This window comes from Lissotriton vulgaris, chromosome 10, assembly GCF_964263255.1.
Source record: "Lissotriton vulgaris chromosome 10, aLisVul1.2, whole genome shotgun sequence".
NCBI classification, from domain to species: Eukaryota; Metazoa; Chordata; class Amphibia; order Caudata; family Salamandridae; genus Lissotriton; species Lissotriton vulgaris.
Genome location: NC_141698.1, coordinates 541,860,498 through 541,883,246, shown reverse-complemented (window position 1 = coordinate 541,883,246; position 22,749 = coordinate 541,860,498). Strand labels below are relative to the sequence as shown.

At 44.3% G+C, this 22,749-nt stretch overlaps 1 protein-coding gene across 2 annotated transcripts in view; it reads left to right on the top strand.

Moving 5' to 3' along the window:
* DNAJA3 (DnaJ heat shock protein family (Hsp40) member A3) overlaps nucleotides 1-21,590 on the top strand; it is a 243,444-nt gene extending 221,854 nt beyond the window's left edge. The window contains exons 11-12 of one of the 2 annotated variants that reach the window (XM_086941383.1): nucleotides 956-1,067; nucleotides 20,547-21,590. In XM_086941383.1, coding sequence (XP_086797509.1) covers nucleotides 956-1,053 — 98 coding nt within the window. In that variant the 3' untranslated portion in view covers nucleotides 1,054-1,067; nucleotides 20,547-21,590. The remainder of the gene's footprint in view (nucleotides 1-955; nucleotides 1,068-20,546) is intronic. The other variant, XM_086941384.1, reaches the window with a different exon arrangement.
* The last annotated feature ends 1,159 nt before the right edge of the window (nucleotides 21,591-22,749 follow it).

Genomic DNA, 22,749 nt, shown 5'->3' with positions numbered 1-22,749 from the left:
AGCTGAATGGCCCATATTATAAATGGTGCAAAATGGGTCTCAAGATGGTTTCTCTGCGAAGCAAAGTTTTGTTTTGTTCTGCTTGGAGGAAATAGAATTGAAAGATCTCCAATATACTAATTAAGCCTTTCGTAAACTTCAAGTCATCTCCCTTTAAGAGTCCAATGCCATGTTATATTAGTAGAACAAAGTCCCGGAGAAACATCTCCTGACCAATGGGAACACTCCTTTGCCAGTCAAGCCGCAGGTAACCTTTAAATCCCTTTATCTTCCCCACCCAAATGAACCAACAGACGAGCATTGGCAACATTTCTGAATTTCCCTTTCCTTTACTCAGCCAAAATGTACTCCGCATCTCCCGTATATGCTCTAACCCGGAAGGATATGGATCTTTTCAGCTGAATGACTGCTGCTATGGATCGTGTGTCCACAGACCACATCTTTCATGCAGAAAAGCTACAAATCCAAAGCTTTAAGTTAACATACCCGTTTACCCCACTTCAGTCAGTCAAGCAGAGTTTTGAGGTTACGCAGTATGTTCTTTGCATGCAAATTTAGTTCTTCATTCACACACTCGCTGCTCCTGCAGTTCTTCTTGCTGGAGCACTTTACATGGATCTTGAGGATTCCACTGCGTTGTTTGGCTGCCCTATTGTTGTATCAGGTATTGTGCATTCTGGTAGGAGTTTATTTCTGATAAACAAGCAGTGTGGCTTGTATGCTTGCAGCATGTGGTCCGACATCTTCTTATGGCATATGGCCACCTTGCACTTACACTGTGTTGTCCGTTGTCAGAAAGTTAGCATGCGTGCATTTAGAGTCTGTTTTAGAATATAATGTAAGTGGGTATGCTTGCACTGCACTGTCACACTCCCTCATTGATGGAGAGCAGCCTGCACATTCCAGGGGCTCACAGTGCTCAGTCTGACAGCTACTTTTTGCTGTTTCTGCCCAGGTAGCAGCACCCAGGACAGCAATCAAGCTGCCGAGGAGGTGCCCGAAGAGCACAAGGAGGGATTTCTTACCAAACTAAAGAAAATGTTTAGTTCCTGAGACCCCCGGCTGAGGTAGGAGAGCCTCTCGTTTCTAGCACCTGTATAATTAAGCTGTGGAGAGTGGCTCCAACTTGACAATTTGTGCTCCTCTCTCTGGGGCAGAACACATTTTCCCTGGCGGCTTACGACATGTACTACTTCATTTTTAAATTTCGTGTCATTTTTATTGTTCTATGCTAACACCCAATGTCAAGGGCCACTATTAATATAGTTGCACCATTGACAATGGTACCTTTTATTTTTGAAGCAGTCCCCTGAGTGGTCCAGACGAAAAAGTGAGACTGTTAGCATGAAATCAAGCCTGTGAGCCCTAGGGTAATGGCAATTGTTTTCTCTGCATTTTTTTTGCAACAGCTAGTTTATTTGAATTTCATTAATGGCAGCACTCCTCCTTGTGCATTTTGGATCAGAGATACCTCTTACTTTTAATGACTTCAATATTAATTTGTTAGGCCAACAGGATGCAATACCGCACCAGGAGAGTATTAGTTAAATAAAATGCATATTTAAAACATCAAAGATGTGCCAGGCAGAGAATTGATTATTATACATGGGTAATAAAAGCACAGTGGTAGAGAGGACAGTCCTTGCATACAGACCATCCATATCTTAACACAACTCATGATGAAAAACATGAGCAAGAGCGCTCTCTTAAACATTTACATCAAACTAGTCATAGCAACAGAGCACTCCTTGTTCTTTAGTGCTTAGAATGTCTAGTGCCCTCAATGACAGCAGAGGGAGAGCCCTACTCAGTACAGTCATATAAAACAACAGAAACAGATGAAGCGAACCAATAGATTTTACAGCAGGTCTACCATGGATGTTCGCTATGAGCTGTCTGCTTCAGTGCGTGTGCTAAAAGACGTAGAAATTCCATTTGCTACATTGCTTAGTGACGTAGGAATGGCAAGAGACCCACAAAACTTAGTGTATTTATTATAGATTTTTTTTTGTGAAGTTTGACCTGCAAAAATGTCATTAACAATTGAGATTAGAGAGATGTTTAAAAGTATAGAAAAATAGGGTATGCAGGCAGATGAAGGGGGCTGCTAATTAAATGAACTTGATGTGCAACAAAACACATTGGCTCATGGGATAAAAAATATGTGCGGTCTCGGACCACTTACAGTGGCACAAATTATACAGAAACACATGGGGTAAAGGGAATAAGGCGACCATGTGAGATTATACTATCACAATTAATACTGAAACACAAGGTGAAGAAGTGGTGATTCATGTGCTGAAAGCATAAAGTCACACAGTGAATCCTCCCAAAAGGGCTTGCATTAACTATTCATACAAGCATATACGATGATAGGGAGATTACAGTAACTCAGTTGACACAAGCAGAAAGTGAGAGTGCTCTCATTTGACTAAATCATTTACATTAATACAGTTAAAAGAATGAGTGTTGAGCATGAGCTCGCAACCCTGTGTAGTTTTACATGTCAAATTAGTGTTCTCTGCCTTGTCATGGGCATCTTCAGTGTTACACAATCTTGGTGTTCAAAAAATGTAATGTTCGAGGCATATGGGCTGCAGATCACACACTAGTGCATAGATCGCCATCCGGTGGTGGGCCTGGATGATTACACTTTGTGTTTGTCCTGGAAGAGTCTTTGTATGGTAGATGACTCCTCTTGTGGAGCATAGTGCGCATGGGCATCGACTCCATCTTCAGATTGTTTTTTTCCGCCATCTGGCTCGGATGTGTTTGTTGCTCGGTCCTGTTACCGATCTCCTTTGGAAGCCCATTCTTTGATTTCTACCGTATATATCGTTTTCGATTGCGACTTCCTTCATACTCAGGTCGAAAAAGCCTGCACTTCTCGATTCCGACGACCGTCCGGGCCGTTGGGCCCAACTGCGCCATTGGGCCTTCGGCTCATGGAAAGATCACCCTTCAAGAAGTGCCCTCAGTGTGGACACAAATTCCCCCAAACTGATCCACATGAGGTGTGCAATCTGTGCTTGTCCCCAGAGCACGAGAGCCGAGATTGCCAGGCCTGTGCTTTGTTCCGGTCCAAGAAAACTATCGGGGACTGACTAGCGCGAAGAGTCATGGCAGAATGCTCATCATCAGTTCCAGACCTCATCGTCGAAGAGACTCCAATCGATCTAGAGTCCAAAGAAGAACAGCAGGAACAAGTTGTTGTTTCCGGAGCATAGGATTCAGCTTTCGGAGCCGAAGAGCAAGCAGACTATGATGATCCCATTCCAGCTGGTCAACAGGTCGTGAGTACAAACGTCGACCCTGTTCACACCCCCACACCGGGCCAGGCTTCGGTTCCACCTCAGGGTCTAGGTACACACCGATCACAAACTTCAGACGCCCAACCTTCCGGCTTGGCAACGTAGACTACCAAAAATCCTTTAGGCGACTTAGGCTCGAGTCAGCCTCTCTATCCCGAGAAACAAAAAGTACTTAAAACAAAACTAAATCCGGCACCGAAACCAACCTCTGTACCTAAATCAGTTGAGCCGAAAACAAGCTCAGCATCGAAACCAAGTTCCATGAAAACTACCGAACCTCAACCAGCTCCGGTACAAGTTGAACCAAAGTCCACTTCGGCACCGAAACACACTTCGGCACCTAAAGCTGTCGACCCGAAACTAGCTTCGGAAACAAAAACTCTGGATCCGAAAACATCCGATCCGAATAAAAAGCAACAGCCAAAGAAAGCTTCTGACCTAAAGTCTACGAAACCGAAATCTGCTCCAAAGACTGTAATAGACACTGCCAAAACTTCTTAACAACTCGGCTCCAAGCAGGAAAAGTTGGCGCCGAAGAAGGATGCTTCCACAAATGAGCTTTTCCATCCAGATCCAAAAAAAAGACACTTCTTATTCATCCAAAAACAGGAAATGTCATTACTGCTCCTGCTAAAAGAAAGCCGTATCCTCCCACCACACCTCCAGTCCCCCTCAAAAAGCATGCTCAAACTTCTCCCATAAGGGTATCTTCACCACTTCCAGAAGAACAAGACCTTGATATTTCCCCTGTACATTCACCATTCATCCCACACAGCCCTACACAAGATCTCCCACAAGATGACACACAACCTTCTAGGCCTTCTCCTCCAGATGACACTATAGAGCACAGCTTTCCAAACTTTCCACGTCGGTGACACACCTTTTCGACAATCTTCATCTTGTGACACGGTAATGCGAGCGAGTGCAGCGAGCGAGCAGAACCTCCTACAGGGGGTTCGCTCTCCTCTCCATTTCTCCCTCTCACTCCTCTCCCTCCTCTCCCTCCTCTCCCTCCTCTCCCTCCTCTCACTCCTCTTACTCCTCTCACTCCTCTCACTCCTCTCACTCCTCTCACTCCTCTCACTCCTCTCACTCCTCTTACTCCTCTCACTCCTCTCACTCCTCTCACTCCTCTCACTCCTCTCACTCCTCTCACTCCTCTCCCTCCTCTCCCTCCTCTCCCTCCTCGCTCTCTCTCTCTCGCTCGCTCTCTCTCGCTCTCTCTCTCTCGCTCTCTCGCTCTCTCTGGCTCTCTCTGGCTCTCTCTGGCTCTCTCTGGCTCTCTCTGGCTCTCTCTGGCTCTCTCTGGCTCTCTCTGGCTCTCTCTCACCCTCTCTGTCTCTATCCCCCCTCTCTATTCCCCCTCTCTATCCCTACTCTCTTTATCTCTCTTTATCTCTCTTTATCTCTCTTTATCTCTCTTTATCTCTCTTTATCTCTCTTTATCTCTCTTTATCTCTCTTTATCTCTCTTTATCTCTCTTTATCTCTCTTTATCTCTCTTTATCTCTCTTTATCTCTCTTTATCTCTCTTTATCCCTCTCTCTCCCTCCTCTCCCTCCCTCTCCCTCCCTCCCTCTCCCTCTCCCTCCCTCCTCTCCGTCTCACTCCTCTTCCTCTCACTACTCTTCATCTCACTCCTCTCCCTTCCTCTCACTCCTCTCCCTCCCTCTTCCTCCTCTCCCTCTTCCTCCTCTCCCTCTTCCTCCTCTCCCCCTCTCCCTCTCCCTCCTCTCCATCTCACTCCTCTCCCTCTCTCCCTCCTCTCCGTCTCACTCTCACTCCTCTTCCTCTCCCTCCTCTCAGTCTCACTCCTCTTCCTCTCACTCCTCTTCCTCTCCCCCTCTCCCCTCTTTGTCTCTCTCCCCTCTTTGTCTCTCTCCCCTCTTTGTCTCTCTCGCCCTCTCTCTCTCGCCCTCTCTCTCTCGCCCTCTCTCTCTCGCCCTCTCTCTCTCGCCCTCTCTCTCTCGCCCTCTCTCTCTCGCCCTCTCTCTCTCGCCCTCTCTCTCTCGCCCTCTCTCTCTCGCCCTCTCTCTCTCGCCCTCTCTCTCTCGCCCTCTCTCTCTCCCCCTCTCTATCTCCCCCTCTCTATCTCCCCCTCTCTATCCCCCCTCTCTGTCCCCCTCTCTCTTTATCTCTCTCTCTCTCTCCATCCTTCAGTCTCTCGCACCCTCTCTCCATCCCGTTCCCCTTCTCTCAGGAACTTCTCGCGTGAGCCGCCCCTGCAAAAGCATTGCCTCTGCTGTTTGTGCATTACAGGGAGCCGTTGGTTGTGATATTATTATTAAATGCAACTACTGAGAAATAAATTCAACAAAATAGACAAATACAATGGACAGAGTCCCCACCTCTCTGCTAACGCCTGAGTTTTCGAATTAATAAGATGCAGCGCCTTGAACCATTGCGCCAAGCAGAGAGTCCTTTCGAAACTGCTCGGAAGCTGCCACTGCCAGGTGTCCGACAAGGTCAAAGAGCAGGGATCATGTTCGCAGCAGCCGGTGCCCCTGGCTAAGGCTGGTGCCTGCTGGGCCCAGGGTGGAGGGAGGCGCTACAGAGCAAATTAACAGCAGCAGACACCCCCCAGCGCAGAGGCGCAACTAGAGCCACATTTCAGGGGGGGGCGGCTGAAACATTTAGCAGTAGGTAGGGAGGCGCTGGATGCAGCTGTGTGTGTTCCCGGGAGCTGTCTGAGCCCAGGCTGCCACACACGAGAGAGGGGGGGGGTCATTGTCACGCGACACACCCACAGAGTGGAGGCGACACAGTAAGGTGTCGCGGCACACACTTTGGAAAGCTCAGCTATAGGGTTTACACAACTCCTTCATAGAGCAGAAACCTTTCATGGGGTCGATCTACACACTGATCCAGTAGAGGAAGACTTCCTTATGGACACATTATTGCCATCATATAAAAAACACAACCATCCTACCAATGCTTAAAGGGGTTGTAAAGCACACACCTGAGGTATTTAAAGACCCTGTCAGGCACAGGGTAATTAATCCCAGGTTGGAAAAAAGTATAAAGCAGCTCCTAATGACCCTGCATATATCAAAGGCCAGCTGCCACTAGACTCTTTAGTAGTCTCAAACGCCAGAAAAAGAGCTAATTCTCAGACAACGGGGGATGTTCCACCCCGTGATAAAGAGTAAAAACTTCTAGATGCTTCAGGTAAATGCCTGATTTCTCAGGCAGCCAACGTCTGGAGAATTACCAACACCCAAGCTCTATTAGCAAGGTATGATAGGGCTCAATACGATGAGCTTGAAACCCTAATGCAACACTTACCAGACAAATATAAGACCAGGGCTTCTGACTTAATACAAGAAGGTAAGGTCATTACTAATACTTCCATCCGTTGTGCTTTGGATACTGCTGATACAGCCTCAAGAGAAATAAATACCGGCATACTTTTACGTAGACATGCCTGGCTGCACATCTCTGGTTTCAAATCGGAGGTACAAACCAGTATTCTCAATCAACCTTTTGACCAGCAACACCTTTTTGGTCCTACAGTTGATACAGTTCTAGAAAAAATGAAAAAGGACACTGACACCGCACAGTCCATGGGAGCTTTACAAACTCAGACTCCCAGAGCGTCCTTTTGTCGCTCCTCTTATAGAGGCGCCTCCAAAAAATTTCAAACAGATACCGCCTCCTCTTCTTACAAAGCACCCACCCAATCCTCTCCCAATAGAGGTTATTACAGATTAGGATATAGAGGCAACAACACTAAAGGTAGAGGCAGAGGGAACAACAACCGTACTGCCTCCACTCCCAAACAGTGACTTCCCTCCTCTCCCCCCAGATCATTCCACTCCTCTCGGGAAGGGATTACAACAGTTTATTTATTTTATTTATTTTGAAAGTTTTATATAGTGCGAACAAGATCTTTGCAGATATCAGAGCGCTTTACAGACGAAGGGTACAACATGTGAGTAAATAACAATTGGGGTGGGGAGGGTAAATGGAGGAGCGTAGTCAAATATATACATCAATGGTGATACAAATAATAATAGGTGTCTGGAACTCCATCACAACAGACAGGTGTGTGAGACAAATAGTTCAGTCAGGTTATTGCCTGGAGCTCACTTCCACTCCTCCAACAATACCACCCAGACAGCGTCCCATGTTGCAAGAGCATCTAAACAAGAAGCATAAAAACAAGAAGTTGCCACTCTACTGCACAAAAACGCAATAGACCCAGTTCCAGTAGGCAATCAAAACACAGGAGTTTACTCCCTATATTTCCTTATCCCCAAAAAGCCAAGTCATACCACCAGTGTGTGCAGCACACACACCAGACCTTCACCTGTTCCACAAAATCGGGTTCACTATAAACAAAACAAAGTCACATCTCCAACCATCCCTGTCTTAACAGTATCTGGGTGCCACAATAGATACCTCCAAAGCACTTGCTTTCCCCCATCCAACAAGAATACAAGGTATACAAGCTATCATACAAAAATTCCAACCGCAACACTCTCTACCAGCTCGAGTGTTCATGCAACTAATTGGAATGATGGTGTCTTGCATTTTCGTAGTACCGCACGCAAGACTCCAAATGCGACCCCTGCAAGAGTGCTAAGCAAGTCAATGGAACCAGGCTCAAGGTCAATTAACAGATCTGGTGGTGGTGATGGCCGGACCCATCGCTCTCTGCAGTGGTGGAGCACCAAAAACCTTTCAAAAGGACGGCCGTTCATAGAGCCAGTTCCACAAGTAGCGCTAACCACGGCCGCATCCTTCACCAGCTGGGTAGCTCATTAGGCACAGTACAGGACAAAGGGACACCACAGCAAAAGCTACTCCACATAAACCATCTGGAGTTGCTAGCCATTTTTCTAGCTCTAAAGTCATTTCAACATTACCTATCCCACATAGCTGTCTTAGTTCACACCGACAATGTGACAGCCATGTACTACATCCTAAAACAGGGAGGAACACACTCCTTACAGCTCTCCCGGCTGGCGCAGAGCCTATTCCTTAAAAGATCTTCCTATTAGCACAACATCTACCAGGCGTTCACAATCAGGTTGCGGATCTGTTAAGTCGACGGAGCCAACAGATTCACAAGTGGAAACTTCATCCTCAAGTTCTTCAATCTGTCTTTCAACAGTGGGGACAGCCAGAAATAGATCTGTTTGCCACACACCTCAATTCCAAATTCCCAAGCTTTGCCGCCAGGTATCCACACCCATTTTCCTAAGGCAATGCGCTATGGATGAGTTGGTCAGACAAATTTGCGTATGCTTTTCTGCCTCTCCCACTCATTCCGTTGGTGGTGTGCAAGCTACAGCAATACTCCCTCACATTGATTCTCATTGCACCAACGTGGGCAAGGCAACCGTGGTAGACCACACTACTAGAACTCTCAGTGGTGCCACATCACAAACTAAAACTCAATCCACATCTGCTAACAGAACCATGGAGAGATCATTCATCCAGACCCCATGCAGCTCAACCTAGCAATTTGGCTCCTCAGGTCTTAGAATTTGGCTATCTTAATCTCCCTACTGATTGCATGAATGTTATAAAAGAAGCTAGACAAACACTAGGGCATGCTATTCAGCCAAGTGGAAAAGGTTTGTTATATATTCCAACAATAATAACATTAACCCACTAGATGTTTCCATCCAAAACATCATATGCTACTGGTTACATCTACAAACATGTAATTTAGCATACTCCTCAATCAGGTTACTTCTTGCTGCTATTGCAGCTTACCTTCAAAACAGACCGCATCTGTCATTATTTAGAGTTCCTGCCATTAAAGCTTTCATGCAACGCCTCAAAAGAATAATTCCTCCCAGGGTACCACTCTCCCCTGTATGGAATCTAAACATTGTTCTCACTAGGCTTATGGGTCCTCCATTTGAACCCTTGCATACGTGTGACTTACAATTTCTTTCATGGAAAGTTGCTTTTTTAATTTCTTTTACTTCACTCAGAAGAGTAAGTGAGATCCAGGCATTAACAATTCAAGAACTATTCCTGCAACTCCATCACAACAAAGTAGTTCTAAGAACAAATCCAAAATTCCTTCCAAAAGTCTTTTCACCATTCCATCTCAATCAGTCTATTGAGCTGCCAATATTCTTCTCACAACCTCAAACAGTTGCTGAGAGCTCTCCATACATTAGATGTCAAAAGAGCTCTCCTCTACTATTTTGATAGGACAAAGCCATTTCGTAAAACAAACCAGCTCCTTTTCTCAAAGCCATTTTGTAAAGCAAAACCGCTCCTTTTCTCTCCACAGAAAGGTAATCCCATCTCAAAAACTGGGATTGCAAGATGGATTGTTAAATGCATTCAAATTTGCTACCAGAAAGCAAAAGGCACTCTACCCATTCCCCCTATGGCTCATTCCACCTGTAATCTAGGGGCATCTATGGCATTTTTAGGCAATATTCCCTTAGATGATATCTACAAAGCAGCTACATGGTCTACACCGCACACATTCACAAAGCACTACTGTGTAGATGCGCAAAACAACAAGCTAGTGTAGGCCAGGCTGTACTCAAAACAATATTTGAAACCACTGCATCCAGATTCTGGTACTCTCCGCTAAGGGAGAGAACTGCTATGCAATCAATGGACTAGTGTGTGATCTGCTGCCCATATGCCTCGAACAGAAATTGCTGCTTACCAGTATGCACCTGTTCTTGGTATGTAGGGCTGCAGATTCGCACACGCCCACCCGCCTCCTTGGCTACCTTTATCTGTTCCAGTATTATCTTAATTAGATACACTATACTTGGACATCTTTTTCTGTTCTCACACAACTCCATCATTTTATCCAATGGCGAAAAACAATCTGAAGATGGAGTCGATGCCCATGAGCACTGTGCTCCACAGGAAGAGTCATCTACCATGCAAAGACAGCAACAAAGTGTAATCATCCGGGCCCACCACCAGATGGTGATCTATGCACTAATGTGAATCTGCAGCCTTAAATGCCAAGAACTGATGCATACTGGTAAGTAGCATTTTCCTTTGCTTCTGATGACTAGTGTTTGGGTTGGTCTTAACTTTCATGTTGTTGTGTGAACTAATTTGTATCCATTTTGTCAAGAGAGGCTAGGAGAGAGGAAACCATTCCAATTAGCAGTATTAGTTATTGATTCATAATAAAGCATGCAGTATGTACTTGATTCAGTGATTTAGCATCCTGCAGGGTAAGCATATAGAGTGTTTCTCTATTCTTCCTCTGAGTAGTGGACTCTCTAGTTAAAGTGGCAATGCTGCGTGCATTACAATAAGGTATATGCTTGTTGGAGGAGCTTCCATGGAAGCTGCTTTGAACTCAGTCTAGTAGCATTGCTCACTTTGCTGTCAATGGGCTTCTTTCTGCTTCAAGTGCTGTTGTGCGGCTCTTCGTGCAACTCTTGGAGTGTGCTTATTTTTGGCGGATAACAAACTCTTGATCTACAATAATAGTGCTTGAAAAATTTGCAGCGTGCTTCTGTGAATCACAAGCTGTGTACTCATGCCACTTACCTTTGGGCATGGAACTTTACAAGATTTTTTTTCTTTAAAAAAGAGATTTAAGTTTCAAACTGCCTTGAAACGCAGACAGGCTCTGCTTCAGATTATAATGTTCGAGGGATATGAGCTGCAGATTCTACACTTTGCATTAGATCGCCACCTGGTGTTGGGCTCGGATGATTGCATGTTGTTGTCGTCTTGGAAGAAGTCTTTGTAGTCACGAGATAGGTCCCGTGGACAATAGTGCGCATGGGCATCGGCTCCATCCTTAGATTGTTTTTTTCCGCCACTGGGTTCGGATGCAACTTTTCCGCTCCGGCTCGAAAATCTACTTTTCAGAGACTTTGATGCGCAAAATCTTCTAAAACTAACTTTAACTTCAATATACATAGTCTCGACCTCATCACCTCGATTCCGGTCGTCGACGCGGGCCGTTGGGCCTACCCGCGTGGTGAGGCCTACAACTCATGGAAAGGAACCATTCGAGAAATGCCCAGTGTGTGAATCAAGATATGTAGGTGAGCAACCCAATATACCCTTGCGGGCTCGGGCAATACTTATTGTAAGAAGAAAGGCCAGCAAGGGATTTTATTCAAAACTTATTTGTCAGCGTTATTAGGACCTGTTGTAAAAATCAGGGTTCCTAGAATTGTTCTCAATCAATCGCTGTGGTAAATCAATAACTTCAGTCAAACAAGTTATATTAGAACAATAAATACAGTGTTACCGCACTAACACAGTAAATAAATGCAAAAAAAAGGATTTTATATTGTCTGAAGATTATTATTTGTTTTCAAGACAAAGAGAATTCATAAAAAAGAAAACATTTTCATAAAATAGGGTACATAAACAGATATCTGTTAGATAATCAAGGTATAGGTTATCTCCTCCTTTGGTATATCTAAACAAAGAGAGTCCAGACTGCTAATACAAAATAACACATTGATTTCAACTAATATCAGCAGAAAATCAAAGATGGTACAATGGCTCACGTGCAGAGTTGGACGAAGTAGTCGACGTTTTGGTCTTTTAGGGAATTTATCATAAGACCATCATCAGGACAAAAGAAATTCTACATACAGTAGATGACCCTTTTTTACTTAAGTAGAGATAGATCCTCTCTTTATTCAAAAGAAACACAGCAATTCCAATAAATTTAGGTGTTGGATGGCAAAAGTAATTAATCCTTTTATGCCAAAGTTACTCGTGTCTTTAGCTGAGGTGATTTCGAGTATTCAACACTCCATACCAAGCAAACCGCACCTGCCGATACTACCAGCTCCCTTGGCACCGAAACCGAAAGAAGTCCCGGTTCCAAAATAGACTCCGAAACAGTCGGCTCCGACACAAAAGATGGCACCGAAACCTATGAAGCCTGCTTCGACCCCAAAATCTTCGGTGCCGAAACCCACAAAGCCTGATTCCGGTGAATACAAGCCCTCGAACCAGGCCTCGACTCCGAAAGCTATACCTTTGGTGCCGAAAAGTACGCCAAAGGACTATACAACAACTCCTAAGGCTAAAGACCAGCAAAAACCAGGCCCGGAGCAGAAAAAATCGGCGCCGAAAGCAATTTTTCAAGAAGAGCTTTTTACACCTGATCCTTTGCAAAAAAAGATATACATAGTTCCAGAAACAGGACATGTTTCCACCACACAGGAAGAGGAAGTTAGATACAGCACCTACACCTCAAGTGCCTGTCAAGAAGGACGACTCTGCCACATCTCCTATGCACCCTTCTTCTCCTGTATCTCCTTCTCCTGCTCTCCCTTCAAACATTTCACCTCAAAATTCTCCTCCTCATTCTCCACAACATACACCTCCTCAGGATGCTGATGATTCAGTATAGCATGACTTTGTCTCCTTCCCAACAGGTTCACCAGACTGGGAATATCCAAACCCACAGGATATACCAGATATTCCTGACCCACATATATATCCATCTAAACCTTCTCCTCCAGAAGACAATATTGGGTTTGGACACTTAATTAATAGGGCTGACATCTAGCACAATGTAACCATGCATTCAAATGAGGCAGAAGAAGATTTTTTACTAGACACTTTTGAACAATCACAAAAATCTGTGCAAATACTGCCAATGATTAAAGGAGTCATTAAACATGCACCAGAAATGTTTAAAGATCCCGTAAGGGCTAGAATCATAAACCCAAGGATAGAGAAAAAGTACAGAGCAGCTCCTGCGGATCCTGCTTACATTAAAGGACAGCTACCCTTAGACTCCCTAGTAGTATCAAACGCTAGGAAAAGAGCAAGTTCCCAAACATCATGCGAAGCACCACATCCTGATAAAGAATCAAAGATCATAGATGCTTCAAGGAAAAGAATAGCTGCCCAAGCTAGCAATGCATGGCGCATTGCTAACACACAAGCCCTCCTCGCAAGATACGACAGGGCTCACTAGGATCAGCTAGAGAAGCTCTTACAACATCTACCTGACCAATATAAAACACAAGCAGATGACCTCATACCAGAGGGTAAGCTTATATCAAATGCCTCCATTACATGTGCACTTGATGTAGCAGACACTGCATCCAGGGCAATAAACACCAGTGTCCTCCTTAGACGTCACGCTTGGCTACGCATTTCAGGATTTAGGCAAGAGGTACAGACTACTATCTTAAATCAACCATTCAACCAACAACAATTGTTTGGTCCAGAAGTAGGCACAGCTCTTGAAAAAATGAAAAAAGGCACTGACACAGCCAAGTCTATGGGAGCTCTGCAGTCTACCCAAGCGAGAGGCTCCTTTTGTCGCTCCTTCTACAGAGGAGGCTCCAAACAAGCTGGAGCAGACAATTCAGCTTCCTGTAAGACAAATACACAAGCATCCTCTAATAAAGGATACTTTAGAGGGGGCTACAGAGGTAATAACAATAAGGGAAGAGGCCGAGGTAACAACAACAATCAATCCTCTTCCACCACTAAACAGTGACTTCCTTCAGCTCCCCCAACAGCATACCACTCCTGTAGGGGGGAGATTAACACAGTTCCTACTTGTCTGGAATTCCGTCACAACAGACAAGTGGGTAAGACAGATTATTTAGTATGGTTACTACCTAGAGCTTTCAGCTACCCCTCCAAATATACCACCCAGACAGCGTCCAATGTCCACAGAACATCTAACGCTGCTCCAACAAGAAGTTCTCTCCTTGCTGCAAAAAGATGCAATAGAGCTAGTTCCATTGCAACATCAAGGAACAGGGGTCTACTCACTCTACTTCCTAATACCCAAAAAGGATGGGACACTAAGACCAATTCTAGACTTAAGGCCTCTCAACCGGTATATACACTCAGACCATTTTCACATGGTCACTTTACAACAAGTGCTCCCATTATTGCAACAAGGCGATTTCTTCACTACACTAGACCTCAAATACGCCTACTTTCACATTCCTATACATCCTTCTCACAGGAGGTATCTCAGGTTGTGATAGAAGGACAACCCTATCAATTCAAAGTCCTTCCATTCGGGGTCACAACTGCACCAAGAGTGTTCACAAAGTGCCTAGCAGTAGTAGCAGCACACCTCAGAAGACAACATATCCATGTCTTCCCATACTTAGACGATTGGCTCATAAAAGCCAAGTCATTCAACCAGTGTGTTCAACACACATTTCACACAATTCAAACACTGCTCAACTTGGGGTTTACAATAAACCACACCAAGTCACATCTACAGCCCTCTCATATACATCAATACCTAGGGGCTACCATAAACACCAATAGAGCTCTAGCTTATCCCAGTCCAGCCAGGATACAGAGCATTCAAACCTTAGTCACAAGGTTTCAAAACCAACACTCTCTCCCAGCCAGAGTGTTCATGCAATTAATAGGCATGATGAAATCTTGCATTTTTATTGTACCATATGCAAGACTGCAAATGCGCCCATTGCAGGAATGTCTAGCACATCAGTGGAATCAGGCACAAGGACAACTAACAGACCTGGTGTTGGTGGACAGCAGCACACATCGCTCTCTGCAGTGGTGGAACACCAAAAACTTGTCCAGAGGGCGGCCGTTCCTCGAGCCTGTTCCACAGATAGTGCGGACAACAGACGCATCCCTCACAGGATGGGGAGCACATCTGCTCCACCACACAATTCAGGAAAGAAGGACTGCTCAACAAAAGGTGTTTCACATCAATCACCTAGAGTTGCTTGCGATTTTCCTGGCACTGAAGTCCTTCCAAGTGCACATACAGAACAAAGCTGTCTTAATCCGGCCGGACAACATGACAGCCATGTACTACATACAAAAACAAGTAGGCACACATTCCCTGCAACTGTCCCAGCTCGCACAAAACATTTGGAGATGGGCCATTCCACAAAAAATATATATGCTTGCAGAACATCTTCCAGGAGTTCACAATCAGATAGTCGATCTGTTAAAGTCGACAGACACAACAGATTCATGAATGGGAACTACTTCTGCAAGTTCTTCAACCATTCTTTCACAAGTGGGGTCATCCAGACATAGACCTGTTTGCAACACATGAAAACGCAAAATGCCCAACCTTCGCTGCTAGGTTTCCACACCCGTTGTCCAAGGGCAATGCAATATGGATGAACTGGTCAGGCAGATTTGCGTACGCTTTTCCGCCAACCCCACTAATACCACTAGTGGTACGCAAGCTCATACAGCAGTCTCTCAAAATGATCCTGGTAGCTCCCACATGGGCACGCCAACCGTGATTCACCACACTGCTAGAACTCTCTCTAGTTCCACACCAAAAATTGTTCCTGACACCATCCATGCTAACGCAGAACCATGGAGACATCAGGCATCCAGATCAAAGTCAACTGAATCTGGCGATCTGGCTCCTGAAGCATTAGAGTTTGGTTACCTTAACCTGCCACCAGACTGCATGAATTTCATTAAATAAGCCAGAAGACCTACTACTAGAGCTTGCTATGCTGCTAAATGGAAAAGATTTGCCATTTACTGCAATAATAATCAAATTGATCGTTTAGATGCTTCCATCCAAAATATTATCTGTTATCTTCTCCATTTACAAAGATGTAATCTGGCATATTCATCTATACGTTTACATCTTGCAGCCATTGTCGCTTATATCTACGTAATAGACAACATATGTTGTTGTTTAAAGTACCAGCAATAAAAGCTTTTATGGAAGGATTAAAAAGAATTATTCCTCCTAGGTTACCACACTCTCCAGTGTGGAACCTAAACATTGTTCTTACCAGGCTCATGGGACCCCCTTTTGAACCTTTACACAAATGTGAACTACAATTTCTCACATGGAAAACAGCTTTCCTCGTTGCTATTACCTCTCTTAGAAGAGTTAGTGAAATTCAAGCTTTCACTATCCAAGAACCATTCTTACAATTACACCGTAATAGGGTGGTTTTAAGAACTAATCCTAAATTCCTTCCTAAAGTAATTACTAATTTTCATCTTATCCAATCTGTTGAGTTACCAGTGTTTTTTCAAAACTCAGACTCTGTAGCAGAGAGAGCTTTACACACACTAGTTGTCAAAAGAGATCTTCTCTATTACATCAATAGGACCAAGTCCTTTCGCAAAACAAAGCAACTATTTGTATCTTTCTCTCCACCACATAAAGGCAACCCCATTTCTAAATCGGGAATTGCAAGGTGGATTGTTAAATGTATACAAATATGCTATCACAAAGCAAAACGCACATTAACCGTTCCTCCTAGAGCACACTCCACACGCAAACTAGGAGCCTCAATGGCTTTCTTAGGGAACATTCCCCTACAAGACATCTGCAAGACAGCAACATGGTCTACAACACCCACTTCACTAAACACTACTGTGTTGATGTGCAATCCAAGCAGCAAGCTGCAGTAGGCCAAGCTGTCCTTAAAACTCTCTTTCAAACTACTGCAACAGATACAGGTGACCACCAATAGGGGAGACACTGCTGCACAATCGATGCAAAGTGTACAATCTGCAGCTCATATGCCTTGAACGGAAAATGCTACTTACCAATACGCATCTGTTCTTGGCATGCAGAGCTGTAGATTTCCACACGACCTCCCGTCTCCTCGGGACCTGTATCTGTTCCAGTTTTATCCTAATTAGATATACACGCATGGACATCCTTTCTTTCTTTCTACTGACTCTCTCATTTCCCATCATGGCGAAAAACAATCTAAGGATGGAGCCGATGCCCATGCGCACGCCCATGCGCACTATCGTCCAAGGGAGGAGTCACCTATCTCGTGACTACAAAGACTTCTTCCAAGACGACAAAACCATGCAATCATCCGAGCCCAACACCAGGTGGCGATCTAATGCAAAGTGTCGAAATCTGGCGCTCTACATGCCAAGAACTGATGCATACTGGTAGGTAGCTTTTTCCTTTGCCACTGTGGTCGAATGCGTTTAGAGTCCTTTGTTCAGACTGCCCTTGAGTGGTTGTTTTGACTCTGTAATACCTGTATTGAACACCACTAGTTCCGCATCAAACACAGCAACCATCACTGACAGACTTAATTAAGTTAAATATCCTGCGGCCAGGTCATATGAGAATGACTCGAACAGGGAAAATTATGAAAAACTCTAATCTCAGATATTGTTCCACCTCAATAGCAAGTCCCCATGGTGAACTCTCCCTCTACTGAGGGAACACAATAAGAGCGCTTGTTCGGCATGCAATACCCATCAATGCAAAAAGGCAGATCAGCACCAAAGAGATCGGAGGTGGATTATTACATAATGATTCAATGCCAAGACTTTGCTGAGCCCCTGTTCCAGTAGCTTAGAGGTCAATCAGGAGAGGACTCCAATAGGTTTCCTCAGTGGACTTTCACTCCGGAGACTAGTGTTAACCCCCTCCCCACCCTAGTCTCTACCTAGGAATTGCACCACACTTCCAGTTTCAGGCATCGACACGGAGTACTGGTATCAACATCCCCCTAAAGTGGAAAGGAAAATGTCCCCAACGGGGATTTACCTCAAAAGGAGCACTGAAAACTGCTTTAACTCCATGAGTCTCGATGCTACAACACGGATCATACCTCTGCACTGAGGCCAAGCCAGAGACCCACCAGGTCCTTCATTCTTATTGCTGATCTAGACTCCAGCATGGACAGAACCACAGAGACCCTTAAAGCATTACAATGGGCTATACACCATTGTACCATGTACATGGTCATGTCATTAGGGAATCCAGGCGCTTGGGAAGGTGTGTGGACCCCAAGGTGCTTATATGAATAGTGAGGTCTTCAGCTTCTTGTGGACCACAAGAAGTGAGGAGGAGGTTCTGATGTATTCTGGGAGGTCGTGCCAGGTCTTCAGTGTGATGTTGGAGAATGAGCAACTAAGTTTTGCTTTTGTGGATGCTGGAGTGTGTGCAAGGGAGGGAGAGCGTAGGTGTTGGTGGGTTGGTGAAAGGATATGCTGCTGTTAATGTATTGTTACTATTGTGTTGTGTAGGGTTTTGTATGTGTGCTTGAGAAGTTTGAATTGGCTGCGCTTGTGAATGGTTAGCCAGTGAAGCTTCTTGAGGTGCGTTGTGAAGTGGGTGCTTATATATATACAATATCCCAACTAGTATTATTTGTAGACAATTATACAAGATATCTATACAGCATTATCCATAAAGGAGCAAGGAGACTCAGTTTGGTTTTCATATGTGCTCAAGGAATCATTTATATCAGCATATCAAAATTGTATAGGGCAATTATAATTACAGTTGGTATCAGCACTGCAATTAATTCATAACTAGTGACAGCCCAAAATTGTACAAGGTGCACGAGTGCAAAGGTGAGTGGCACTATGGCGACGCAAGTGACAGTTAAAGCAGCGTGGGCGGCGCAAGGTGCAATGCGAATAATTATATACAGTGCGTAAAAACAGAGTGGTATTCAAACAATTCAGTTTTTAATTTTCCATTTTCTGTGAACCACTGAGTACAGGGTGCCTAAAATCTCGCTGGGGACGCTCCACGGACCACACAGCCTTGATTTATACCGCCGTTCTCAGGCATTCATGGAATTAAAGATGTAATCTGGGACCGTATAGTCCCCCTGCATTTGACTGCCACCGAGACTCCCCACAGATCTTTGAACCCGTGGGACTCTATTCTTGCCATCTACCAGCTGCCAGACGCACTGCTTTCAGCCTCTCAGTCCTGATGATGATCCCAATTATTCCGGATCGAGACGCCGTAGACTCCCCAGCAAGATTTTAGGCGCCCTGTACTTAGTGGTTCACAGAGAATGGAAAACTAAAAACTGAATTGTTTGAATACCACTCTGTTTTTACGCACTGTATATAATTATTCACATTGCACCTTGCGCCGCCCATGCTGCTTTCACTGTCACTTGCGTCGCCGTAGTGCCATTCACCTTTGCACTCGTGCACCTTGTACAATTTTGGGCTGTCACTAGTTATTGATTAATTGCAGTGCTGATACCAACTGTAATTATAATTGCCCTATACAATTTTGATATGCTGATATAAATGATGCCTTGAGCACATATGAAAATCAAACTGAGTCTCCTTGCTCCTTTATGGATAATGCTGTATAGATATCTTGTATAATTGTCTACAAATAATACCAGTTGGGATATTGTCTTTTGTATATATCTTTCCACCCCAATCCCAACCAGGTTGTAAATGTAAATGTATTGCGATTTATATAGCGCACGTATCACCCGAAGGCATCAAGGCGCTTGCCTTGGGAACCCGTCCTGGTATTCCCCTGTGAGATAACCCCAGCAGGGTATCCACAAGGTGAAAGCCAGGCATCCCGCCGCGAGGGGCCGTAGTGGAGATTAAGCAAGCTTAATTAAGCAATTTTTTTGGTTGATGGGTTTTCACTCCTGTTTTTTTTTTTTACACATGATGTGGGTGCGGCATGGGAGGTAGACTTTGAGTCTTGCTGCAGTGTTCTGGATGGTCTGAAGTGTGTGTGGGAGTTGTTTGGAAATTCAAGTGTGTCAAGTGTTTCTGTAGTGCAGCCTGCTGGTGATGCGTGCTTACGCCCCAATCCCAACCAGGTTGATGGGTTTTCACTCCTGTTTTCTTTACACGTGATGTGGGTGCGGCATGGGAGGTAGACTTTGAGTCTTGCTGCAGTGTTCTGTGTGGGAGTTGTTTGGAAATTCAAGTGTATCAAGTGTTTCTGTAGTGCAGCCTGCTGGGGATGAGTGCTTACGTTATCAGACTAGTGTTCTGAGGCAACCATTTGAAGATCTTTTGCAGCATGCATAAGATGTGGAAGCAGAAGGTTCGCACTGTGGTGACTTGAGCTTTCATGTTGAGCTTGTTGTCTAGGATTATTCCTAGATTTCTTGCGTGGTCTGTGGGTGTTGGTCCTAGCTCAGACAGCTTCCAGGTGGAGTTCCATGGGAAGGTCTTGTTGCCAAAGACCAGTACTTCTGTTTTGTTGATGTTAAGCTTTAAGCAGTAGGTTCGTATTCGGTCTGCTACCATGGTCATGAAGTAGGTTCTAGTGGTGGTTGTCTTGTCTGTCAGGGAGGGGATGAGTTGGGTGTCATCGGCATAGGAGATGACGTTAATGTCTTGTGATGGAATGATGTTGGTGAGCAGTGTCCTGTACATGTTAAAAGGGCGGGCATGATGTAGTCATTAACATAGGATGGTGTGGCAGTGTTATGCACACAGCCTCTTAGTACTGTGCGTCATGCTTCGTTTGTGTTTTTTTTTCTTAAATGTTTATTCTGTATGAACAGTTGAAAATAAATAAGATTTTAAAATATTTTCCTCTTTGCTTCAGGTAAACGCTCTGCTGGAAATTAGTCTCCGGTCTGTGCCCTCTGCTTTCCTTCATGAAAAAGTAAAGGACAAGAGATGTCTACTCCGGTCTTTGAAGAAGAGTGGGCACGATTGAAGATGGTCAGTGCAGTTTACTTCGGAGGTGACCAAAAGCTTTGGACGTTACAGGGAACTGCATCATTGCTGTCACTGTCTGATTAACGCAAGAAGCAAGTGGTTCGTATGGAGAAGCGACTCCATCGCTGATCCGTTCTCATTTCCCTGGACATTCATCAAGAGGAGTAGATAGGTTCTGCCGTCCCTTTTCTGCACCTTACAGGCAAATCTTCACAGCAATTGTCTCTCCTGTAATTTCTATGAAAATAAGTTAAATTAAATTTGTCTGTATGTACGTTCTTTGAGACAGCCTTGTCTGTAGGATCTGGTTCGATAAAATGTGAGACATTTATTTTCAGCACTTGCTGTATATTGCTGTATGTTAAAATGGTCTAATTTTCGGTGTGAAAGGAGTATTCATCTAAAAACCCCTACCAATTCGGAGTGGCTAGTTAGAGAATTTTACTTTGTAAATTGAAAAATATCTTGGACCAATAGACAGACAATGCACATTGAAAATACGGCACCCTGATGAAAAACAGCGGTCCCTACCTGAGATGGTGGATGTAAATGGTACGTTACTCTAAAACTTTGATGGATACAGACTTGTGATTTTTCTCAGTCTCTTGAAATGTGAGTCATTTGAAAGGCAGGGTTAGAAAAGCATTTGTTTTGGTGATCTTAACAGATGTATGGGGTTCAAACTACCAGTTTTCAAAGTGATGTAGGCTGTATAGCAAGTGCAAAATGTGGATGAGACTAGTGTGACGTGAGAGTATATTTTCCAGTTTCATCCTTTGCATTCAGGTACTTTACATGACCGATACAAAACATCATGCCCTATTTTGCACATCATAAATGTGTCCCTGTTCTAGATGCTTTCATGTTCCATGTCTAAACCAGACTGCCTGGATATCATGGGTATTAAAAGAAAGGGTTTAAAACCTCACTTGAAGGTTGCCTGGTGGTGTTTTCGCCTGCTGGTAGAAAATAGGCGCAGAGCCATTTTTTACTTACCATGACTAATAGCCATTTTTCTTACAAGCCAATCTCAATCGACCGACACAAGTTCCTGAAATACAATGTTGCCTGAGTTGGACCCTAAACCAGCCACATACCAGCACAAGATTGGAAAATTATGAGGAACAGTAAGTGTTAAACTTTAAGTTCAGTGGGCAGCCGTTATCTGCGAATGTATAGTCTGTAACATTAATTATTTTCCAGGGGATACTCTCAATAGTCATAAGCACTCAATAGTCATAAGCACTGAATAGTCCCGTCCATGTGCGGGGACCACCGGAGCATATACAAAGTGCACACATGTATGTATGTGTGTGTGTGTGTGTATGTGTGTATATATATATATGTCTCAAAGTAATTTCGCCAATATCAAAACGGAGCAGACTCCAATGCGGTTTGGATTTGCTTCATTCCTTGTCGGCCATTACGCGTTTCGTCATCTCAGCGACCTTGATCACATGCTTTTTCCAAATAAATCAAGGACCTTAATTTTCTGGAGGCAGCCTAACATTAAAGAAAGATTCCTGACAACATTTATTTATTTATTTTTGAAACCTTTATTGCAGCATTCATAAAGTTCAAGTACGGGCCCACAACCACAGGGGCCGGCCGCTAAACAGAAGTGAAACCTGATTCATCAGAATTTAACACAGCTCCTCAGCCGACAACCCTGAGGTACGGCAGAGATTCAGAATGGATCTTGTACTAGAACGCATTGATACATTACAGGAGATAATAAAGGTTCCATTTTATATTATTTAAATGAGCGGATCAGGTGCCATACAATATGAACAATAGGACACTGGGGACAGGCCAAAAATCAGGATATGCAGATAAAAGAGCCATTCATGGGACTCTGGCGTTAAGACGTACGATTCAGAGAACACAACAGTGCAGTATACATTTCCGTAGACGCTAGTACTCAGGGCCTGCCCACCCAAGGTTCGACTGAACGTAAAGCAAGGGCACTAAATACCAGATCTCGATGAGTCAAAATAAAGCACAAACCATACTGATCCAAAGGAATAAAGGGAAGGGAGTAAAGAAAGGCCATAGAAAATAAGAAAGGCAAAATAAAAATAAAAACC